The 10,049-nt window shown below is 43.6% G+C and overlaps 1 protein-coding gene across 1 annotated transcript; it reads right to left on the minus strand.

Annotated features, from left to right (window-relative positions):
• Positions 1–35: 35 nt before the first annotated feature.
• On the minus strand, positions 36–6,063 carry sgo2 (shugoshin 2). The gene is made up of 9 exons (XM_055878465.1): positions 5,893–6,063; positions 5,460–5,593; positions 5,136–5,311; positions 4,341–4,418; positions 3,379–3,452; positions 3,102–3,268; positions 631–2,982; positions 439–553; positions 36–281 (listed from the first exon to the last, which is right to left on the minus strand). The coding sequence occupies exons 2-9, from the start codon at positions 5,584–5,586 to the stop codon at positions 143–145; spliced, it is 3,228 nt and encodes a 1,075-aa protein (XP_055734440.1). The 5' UTR covers positions 5,587–5,593; positions 5,893–6,063; the 3' UTR covers positions 36–142.
• Between the last annotated feature and the right edge of the window lie 3,986 nt (positions 6,064–10,049).

Consider the following 10,049-nt stretch of genomic DNA (forward strand, 5'->3'; position numbering starts at 1 on the left):
AAGTGGGTGAAAAATTAACAAAAAGATTTTCAACCTAAAATGTATTGACATTTTATTTGTAAACTTATATTAAAACAAAGGGAAAAACAATAAAAGCATTGGAAATACGTGTAAGAATGAAATTAGATGTCACAGAATAAAGTCAATTAACTGAATGTATGTTCTCCAAACTGTCAGGTTTATGTGTGTTCTTCTGTTGTTGTCTTTTCTTCTTCTTCGCTTTAAAAATGGGAGAACTCAGGTACTTGGTGTCTGAGAACTTATCTCCACGTCTCATTTTGCTGTTAAAAGAAAGAAACAGTTGAATAATCAAGGGCTGGTATCATAGCCTGGTAGAACCCACCTGACCACTAGTAAAACCAACCTGATCACTGTGCAAGCTACTGATATCATACTACTAAAGGTAAGCTTTAGTATCATTTCCAGAGCAGTCCTCACCAGTTGATGGGTGGCAACTTGTAGCTAACGGCAGCTCCCCGTCGCCTGGCCCGTCCTGTGTCTTCATCATCCGTCCAGTTGGTGTTGGTTAGTGGCTTCAGGGCTCTTTCTGCTACTGTTGGTAAAACATAAAACAACCATTAGAATACCTACATCTCACACAAATAAAGTCAACAATAAAATCCTTCGTACCTGGAGATCTTTCAGCCATAACCTCAGCCGACTCTTTATATACAGCAACCTTGTGAGCAGAAGAAGCAACCCTTTTAGGGCTTGAGGCTGGAGTGTCAAATCCAGTTCCATTTGAACAGCTGACATCCACAGAGGACTCCCATGGAGGCCTCTGGTCCATGAGCAGCTCCCTCAGGCTCTGACGTACTCCCTCACCACTGTCAGGAATTTCTGTGTTGGTCTCAACAGTTGATAATGACACATTAGATGTTCTGCTGTTTGTGTCACCATCATCCTGGGACAAAGAGTCAGGAACAATGTGGTGCTTCCTGTTTCTGGTGGAATCGCTAAAACTATTGGGTATGACAAAAGTGGCTCTACATCTCGGTTTAGGGCCATGGTTGGACCGGGGCTTGAAGCTGCTGACTTTGAAGTCTGGACTCAGGACCTCAAGTGAAGACAAACGTTCATGAGTTTCACAGCTATCCTCAGCGGTGGCAGAATGTGTGATGACGTGCAAAAATTTGGGATCCGCCACAGGCTGTACTTCTGCATTTTGTGCTGCAGTGCATACACCGATACTACTCTGGCTATCCAGAGTCTCACTAGACAAAATATAACCTGCACCCCCAGGCACCAATCCTTTAGTGCTGCTAATTTTAGTCTTTTTTTTCCTTTCCTTCACAGGGGCAAGACAGTAACCCTTCTGTGAATCAGTCTTCATCCTTGATTTTGCAGTCTCTACTCTCCTGGCTTTCTTGGGCTTTTGCTCTGCAGCAACTGAAATGGGGTCACCGATGTCCCATGGGGGCATTTCTTCCTCAACACATAAGCTTTCTTGGCCCTCTGAATTCCTTGCAGGTTCCTCGGTAGCAAGCCATGGACGTTTAAAGGAGGCATGAGTTTCTTCAATCCCAGAGTCTGTAGTCTTGCGCCCAGCAGCTAGACAGTGATCTGGGTGAGGTCCAGTCAGATGCTCCTCTATGCTTTCTTCCCTGACCGTTTCTTTCTCTTCTTCTGCAACAGAGTCATACCCTGTAGTAGGAGTGCACGCCAGATTTTCAGCCCAAGCATCATCTAATATTGTACTGTTCACCAAGGAGCTGTCCCTGTTCACCGAGACCACAAACGTCCCTCTGCCTTTCACTCTGGTGGGTCTCTTACTGCTCCGTGTAGTGGACCGAGGTCTGGAAGCACTGGAAGAGCTGTGTGATTCCCTGTATTCATGCAGGGTGGCATCCATGTCTACATAGGCTGTGCACCCTTCAGGAGAATGGGACTCCTCTTCAATGAGAGATTGAGGCAGAAGGAATTGATCCTTTTCTGCTTCAATATGTAATTCACGGTCCACCATGACAGGCTGTGCTTTAGTCTTCCTGCGTTCTTTGGATTTCTTCTGGCCCTTTCTAGATGTAGGCTCATTAGAAATCACAAAATTAGAAATCACAAATGTCTTGTGACCTTTAGTTTTAGTGACTTTGTCCTCTGTGGCATCTATGACCAATGGGTTTGACCCGGCTAGTTTAAATACAGACTTCTGAGCTTCAGGGTCATCGAAAAAGTCATCTTCAAACGGGTCAGGTGATACACTTCGATGGGATTTGGATTGGAGAAGCACTCCAAAAGTTGTTCTTGGGTCAAACGATTTTGGAAAATCTTGTGTTGTTTTATGGGATTCTCGGGTAGGTTTTTTGTGTTTGGTGATGCGAGAGGTGACATAAGTCTTTCTGAGGGCAACAAGGGATTCTATCTCACTGGCTGAGTTCTCTATGAAGTCCTCTTCTCTGTGTTCTACATCCACACCATCCGCTGTAGGGTTGTCTGTGTGTAGTGGTGTTGCGTAAAACACCTTTTGTATCGCTGTCGGCAGCTCCACGTTTACAGCAGAGCTCTTCACCTCTAGATTCTCAACAACACCTGTTGGCCCACTGTTCTTATTTCCAACCTTCACTAATAGACCTGGGATTTTTGTCTTTGGCACCTTCAGTTTCTTCGGTCCACCAGCTTTCTTGGGCTTGGTCTCCACTGTAACGATTTCAGCAGCGCTGTCCCCAATAGTTATCTCCATCTCTGTGTCATTGATGGTGGTCTTCTCTGCTTCCCCGACAGTGGCCTTTATTGCAAGCGCCAATGTGGTCTCCATCTTTAAGCTGTTTGGATGGTGCACAACTTTATCAGTACCAGAGGGCTGTAGAATATTAGTTGTGGAGACAACAGAAGGCAAGACTGCTGGGATAGGGTCAAGTCCAGTGTCAAAATAAATCTTTGACCACTTTTCCACCTCATCTTTTAGGCTACTAGATTGTCGGGATGTTCTCTTTTGGGTCGATTTCAAAGTATTGTCCACCTGTTGCTCCATCTTATTACTGCTGTCTGTAAGTTAAGAATAAATGTGAGTTACTGAAAACCTTCAATAACCAACCTAATGCAGAAAGGTCATGCATTCCAAAATGTGGGGTAGTTCTGAATTCTCCATGCTCCAGCCCCCTTACCTTTACTGGCATTGGACTCTGATGACCTACTTTGGGTCCCAAAAGATTTTGTGGATGTGGTTCTTCTGTCATTTACTACAACCTCTTGGCTCGTGCTGGTCTGTTTCGAGGGGGACACCAAATCCCTGGACTGCTCTGCTATGATAAGAGGTATCTGAACCGCAACCCTAGAATGAAAATAAATAATGGGGGGGAAATGTGTGAACAGAAATAATTGACAATAAGACAGTAACTGTATTGCTGTAACAGCAAACATGAATAGGAGTCTCATTATTACCTCTCCATCTGATCATGTTCCTCTTTTTTATCGGGGGGTGGCTTATTATGGTCTTCAGATACTTCAGGGGCATCCTTTGTCAGAAAGAAAAACAATTTAGCAGGGCTCTACGCAGACATTTTTTACAAGGAGCACATGCTCCTAAATAAAAAGTACAACAACAAAAAGTAGGAGCACGGTGAAAGTATTTGAATAATAAGATATGTGTTATCATAAGAAATAACTAAAAGTTCATGAATAAAAGGTTTTTTCAGGCGTTCCATGCTCAATCAAGTACAATGTACCCTCAAATATTTGACTCACTTGTGAGTCAAAAACCTTCAGCTGCCCCTTTACGGGGCAGGAGCCGTTACCGTGGTAATGGTGGGACTCCCATTCAAAATTTGATTCTCCAACGTCCCTTCCCTAACAGTTGAGAAAGCTCAAACGAACTTTGAAAAACAAGCTAGCATGTGAACAAAACGATGTAAATAGCAAAGAAACACAAGAAGAAAGTCACACTTTAATAGACTTTTGGGTAAACTCAACCAACTTCATGCCTGTGCACTTCTAAAAATGAATCCTTCAGCACCACACTCAGTGCCACAGGGTCCCAGGCACTGTTGCTGCTCCCCAGACCACTGAGGTAGATATTACTGTATGAGCAGATACTGTTGCTGTCGCACAAGGTGAGATAAATAACTATGTAGAGTCCTTCCTGTATGATTAGCTACCAGTTATGAAACAAAATGGCAGAAATAGTTTTGAAAATAGCTACGTAGCAATTTATTTCGCTATAAATCACAACTTGCACATGTGCTCATACTCGACTTTTTCAGGTCGCACACATCTACTGTTAGGTGCATATGCGAGTAAAATGGTTGCAATGCATAGAGCCCTGTTTAGCATAGTAAACCGTAACATAGGCTACTTATACTTACCTGATACCATAGAATCAGAGGACATACTGGAAGAGGACTTACATTTTTATCAGAGAAGAGGTCCACAGCCCTTTCCAAGTTATCCAAAGTGTTGCGTTGAAAGTCTTTCAAGATTATAATCTGTAAAAGGATATTGTTTTTAGTTGTTGCTTTACAGCACGAGATTTATTTATGTAATGAATAGCGCTATAGAAGTTGAATAAATGATATTTCTCATTATTACCTCTCAACAACTACCATGCTTTTATTTTTTAAATTTCACCTTTATTTAACCAGGTAGGCAAGTTGAGAACAAGTTCTCATTTACAATTGCGACCTGACCAAGATAAAGCAAAGCAGTTCGACACATACAACAACAGAGTTACACATGGAGTAAAACATACAGTCAATAATACAGTAGAAAAAAATAAGTATATACAATGTGAGCAAATGAGGTGAGATAAGGGAGGTAAAGGCAAAAAAAGGCCATGGTGGCGAAGTAAATACATTATAGCAAGTAAAACACTGGAATGGTAGATTTGCAGTGGAAGAATGTGCAAAATAAAGATAGAAATAATGGGGTGCAAAGGAGCAAAATAAATAAATAAATACAGTAGGGGGAGAGGTAGTTGTTTGGGCTAAATTATAGATGGGCTATGTACAGGTGCAGTAATCTGTGAGCTGCTCTGACAGCTGGTGCTTAAAGCTAGTATGTCAAACTAACACTGAAGTCTGTGAGAAAATAGATCAATATTGTTACGAAGAACACCTCTAAATAAGTGTCCCGGTAAGGAGCCACATTTAGATCCCACGATGTTTTATTCAAAGAGATTAGCTCAGAGTCCCTCTCTAACCCACCAGTTGTTTGTGCTTGAATCTGCGAATAGCCAGGTCAAAATTCAGAGACTCCACTTGTTTCCGTAGGCACACAGCTTCCACTTCAAGCTGTCTGCTTCTCTCCCTCTGAGCCACCAAGGCCAGAGCCAGAGCCTTGTTGTTAGTCTTCAGGGAGACCTTGAAGAACGAGGATGTGTCTAGAAAATACAGAAATTTGAAATAAACATATGATAATGCAGTATGACTTACCAAGTTATCTGTCATTAACCAACAATAGACTATTACAAATTAAAAGGTAATCCACCTCTTACATCAATTTAGTGATGGATGCTGTACGCTACTTACTGAGAATCTTGGTCTTTATCTTCGATGCCACTGTAAGTGAGTTATGTTTAGCAGCCTTCGAGGGCATAGGTTTCTTCCCTGGTAACATAGTTGAGAGGAGGGTCCTTCCCTCAGCTGACATGTTCATCCTGATCCTGGAAGCATAAAAAGGACAGTTGATCAGCCTTTGGTCGACAATCAATCTACCAGTAAAAAATGTGCATGCGCCTCCAAACTATCAAAATGAATATGCAAATCACAACTGCACAGTTTCTCTACTAAAAATAGCTATAGCCTGCTGGCAGAACTAACGTAATCTAGCTAGCTATAGCAATGATACTTATTGACATTTCATCTGTTATCATAATCGTTAACTACAATTTACCTAGTATAAAGAAGTTCATGTTAGACTGTTAGCATAGCTAGATTACGTTAACTTGCTAACGTTACTTACAGGGCGTTATGTCTTCTTATATAAAATTGACGAATTTGCTATAGCTATGTAATTGAAACGTTAATATAGCCGGTGAAAACGTTACCTAGTTGTATTTACATGCTAGCTAGACTACCGGTGGCTCAGCTTAAACATAAACATTCTAGCAACCAACCAGCGCCGCTGTTTCAAGTAAAAAATAGGCGTGCTCTTTGGACTGCAACGAGCTAATCACAGTTGAGATCGCTCATTCTAAATTCTAGCCCCGTCTGGGTCTAGACCAATCATGTCTATAAACCCTGGACAACAGACCAATCATGTCTATAAACCTTGGATGACTAGGAGGGCGCTGTATTGAAGCCACAGCGCAGCCATCTCCTCAAGTAGAAATGTTTTGGAAGTTATAGAAATGCAATTATTCATGTCTACATTCGTTTTTACACGTTTATTCTATTACAGACACTTTAATGCACACATTTAAATTATATTATGTGAGCTAAACATAAAAATAAAAAGGAAAATATATATTAAAACATTTTCCTTAAAGTATTATTCTTTAGAGAGTACTAATGTTACTGTCCCCAATACAACAACAAAAAAATACTTAAATACATGTCATTTTGTCCTTGAAACATTTGATTGAAATACTGTAGAATTCCATTCATTCTTATGGAGGACTCCTGCTAGTTGGGAGTGCCAATATGGCCGACCGATGACTTCAAAGATTCGCAATGGCCAATACATTTATTTTTTTAAAATATTTGTTTTATTAAGAACAAATCAATACAGAAAGTACATAAGGGAACACAAGTATATATAGATTATATATAATGGACAATCGAGCTAGGGGGTACAATATCACATTACAATTACACAAGGACCTTAAGGGACATACATACACTTATAATTCTAACAGCTTTTTTGTTAGTAAAGTATTTAAATGTCTTAAAATACAGTTCAATTTATTTTTGTAGGGTAAGAAAATGTGTTTTTTTGTTAGTAAATTTACATTTGTGTATATGAAATTTAGCCACAAGAATAATGAAATGAATTACATAAAAATGTTTCAGCTTATTTCTATCGTATGTAAAGAATCCAAGCAGTACATCTCTCCACAATAGGTTAAAATCTTCATAAATGTGTTCAATTATAAATCTACTGATGTCTTGCCACAGTTTTCTTACATGAATAAAATGCCAAAAAAGATGCAACACTGTTTCTGGGTGGTCATTACAAAAGGAGCAATTTGAGTTGATGTTTTCCTTAAACTTCTTCATATAGTGGTTGGCAGGATAAAATTTATGAATAATTTTAAAGGAAACATCCTTAATTTTGTTAACAAGTAGGTATGTGTGTGGCAACATCCAAACTTTTTTCCAACAGATATTATCAATAAATCCATTCCAATAAGGCATGACATAAGGTATAGACACAACATCCTGCTGAAACAAGGTTCGTATCGCTCTGTTGTTGAATGGGCCAAAAGATAAACAAATCTTTCCTACTGATGAGTCAACAGGGTCAATAGAAGGTAGGCTCTGAGGGTCAGGTCTTGACACGTTCCTGAATAACAGAGCAACACCTGAGGGAATGGCGTCTAAAACAATTGCAAAATCTTTAGGTGTTACAGGGACCTTGTAAAGAGATTAGATTCCTTATAACTGAGTAAAAGACCCTCTGCATTTACCAGTTGACTCACCAATAGGATATTATTTCGGAACCAATATACTAAAAACAAAGAAGTATTTTTATACAATATATCCCGATTATTTCATATATAATATCTGTGTGGAGAAAAATTATGTTTAGAAATTAAGGACCATGACAAGAAAACCTGCCGATGAAAAGCAGAAAGTTTCACTGGAATTTTGTCAATATTATAATTGCACAACAACATGAAGATAAGGCCACCAAAAGTAGAAAAGACATGATGAGGAATAAAATTCCAGATAGAAGTGGGTCTTCTTAGGAATTGTTTTATCCAATTGACCTTAAAAGTATTATTTAAAGTAGTAAAGTCCAGAAAATTCAGTACACCATTCTCATAAGTGTTCATTACAACAGTTTTCCTAATATAATGGGTACGGTTTCTCCAAAGAAAGTTGAAAAGCATTTGGTCTATCTCCATGCTTATTTTACTGTCAAGATATAAAGATAGAGCGCCATATGTTAGTCTAGAGATACCTTCGGCCTTGGTTATTAGGACTCTACCTTTTAAAGATAAGTCCCTCTGTAGCCATTGATTTAGCTTCTTCTGGGTATTTTTAATAAGAGGGTTAAAATTGTGTAAGCCTCTAGACTTCTGATCCTTTGTAATGGTTATGCCTAAATATGTAAGTTCTTCTTTTACTGGAATACCGTAATATGAAGGTGTCTGTCACGTTCCTGACCTGTTTTCCTTTGTTATGTATTTGTTTTAGTTGGTCAGGGCGTGAGTTGAGTGGGTTAGTCTATGTTTTCTATTTCTATGTGGGGTTTTGTGTTCGGCCTGGTATGATTCTCAATTAGAGACAGGTGTGTATCGTTTGTCTCTGATTGAGAGTCATACTAAGGCAGCCAGGGTTTCACTGGTGTTTTGTGGGTGTTTGTTCTTGTGTCAGCGTTTGGGCCACACAGGACTGTTGCAGGTTAGTCACGTTTGTTGTTTTGTTAATTTGTAGTGTTTTGTTGGTTTGCCATTAAATCATGAATACCTCCTACTCCGCATCTTGGTCCGATCCATGCTCCTCCTCGTCTGAGGAGGAGAACGACATTGACAACCTTTACAGAAACACCCACCAATCCAGGACCAAGCGGATTGGAGAAGGACGGCAAGAACCAAAGCAATGGAGAGAAGAGGAATGGACTTGGGAGGAGATCCTAGACGGTAAAGGACCCTGGGCACAGCCAGTGGAGTGTCGCCGCCCCAAAGCGGAGCTGGAGGCAGCGAAAGCGGAGAGGCGGCATTATGAGGCGCTTGCAAGGCAGAGTGGCTGGAAACCCGAGAGGCTCACCCAAAAATGTCTTGGGGGGGGGGGGGGCTAAAGGGGAGTGTGGCGAAGCCGGGTTGGATACCTGAGTCAACTCCCCGGGCTTACCGTGGAGTGAGAGGGCGTCGTACTGGTCAGACACCGTGCTATGCGATAAAGCGCACGGTGTCCCCAGTACGCGTGCTTAGCCCAGTGCGGGCTATTCCACCTTGCCGCACTGGGAGGGCTAGGTTGGGCATCGAGCCGGATGTCATGAAGCCGGCCCAACGTATCTGGCCTCCAGTACGTCTCCTCGGGCCGGCGTACATGGCACCAGCCTTACAGGTGGTGTCCCCGGTTCGCCTGCATAGCCCAGTGCGGGCTATTCCACCTCGCCGCACTGGCAGGGCTACGGGGACCATTCAACCTGGTAAGGTTGGAGAGGCTCGGTGCTCAAGAGCGCGTGTCCTCCTTCACGGTCCGGTATATCCGGCGCCACCTTCCCGCCCCAGCCCAGTACCACCAGTGCCTACACCACGCACCAGGCTTCCAGTGCATCACCAGAGCCCTGTTCCTCCTCCCCGCACTCGCCCTGAGGTGCGTGCCCTCAGCCCGGTACCTCCAGTTCCGGCACCACGCATCAGGCCTATAGTGCGTCTCAGCCGGCCAGAGTCTGCTGTCTGCCCAGCGCCGTCTGAGCCGTCCGTCTGCCCAGCGCCGTCTGAGCCGTCCGTCTGCCCAGCGCCGTCTGAGCCGTCCGTCTGCCCAGCGCCGTCTGAGCCGTCCGTCTGCCCAGCGCCGTCTGAGCCGTCCGTCTGCCCAGCGCCGTCTGAGCCGTCCGTCTGCCCAGCGCCGTCTGAGCCGTCCGTCTGCCCAGCGCCGTCTGAGCCGTCCGTCTGCCCAGCGCCGTCTGAGCCGTCCGTCTGCCCAGCGCCGTCTGAGCCGTCCGTCTGCCCAGCGCCGTCTGAGCCGTCCGTCTGCCCAGCGCCGTCTGAGCCGTCCGTCTGCCCAGCGCCGTCTGAGCCGTCCGTCTGCCCAGCGCCGTCTGAGCCGTCCGTCTGCCCAGCGCCGTCTGAGCCGTCCGTCTGCCCAGCGCCGTCTGAGCCGTCCGTCTGCCCAGCGCCGTCTGAGCCGTCCGTCTGCCCAGCGCCGTCTGAGCCGTCCGTCTGCCCAGCGCCGTCTGAGCCGTCCGTCTGCCCAGCGCCGTCTGAGCCGTCCGTCTGCCCAGCG

This window comes from Salvelinus fontinalis, chromosome 23 (genome assembly GCF_029448725.1).
Source record: "Salvelinus fontinalis isolate EN_2023a chromosome 23, ASM2944872v1, whole genome shotgun sequence".
NCBI classification, from domain to species: Eukaryota; Metazoa; Chordata; class Actinopteri; order Salmoniformes; family Salmonidae; genus Salvelinus; species Salvelinus fontinalis.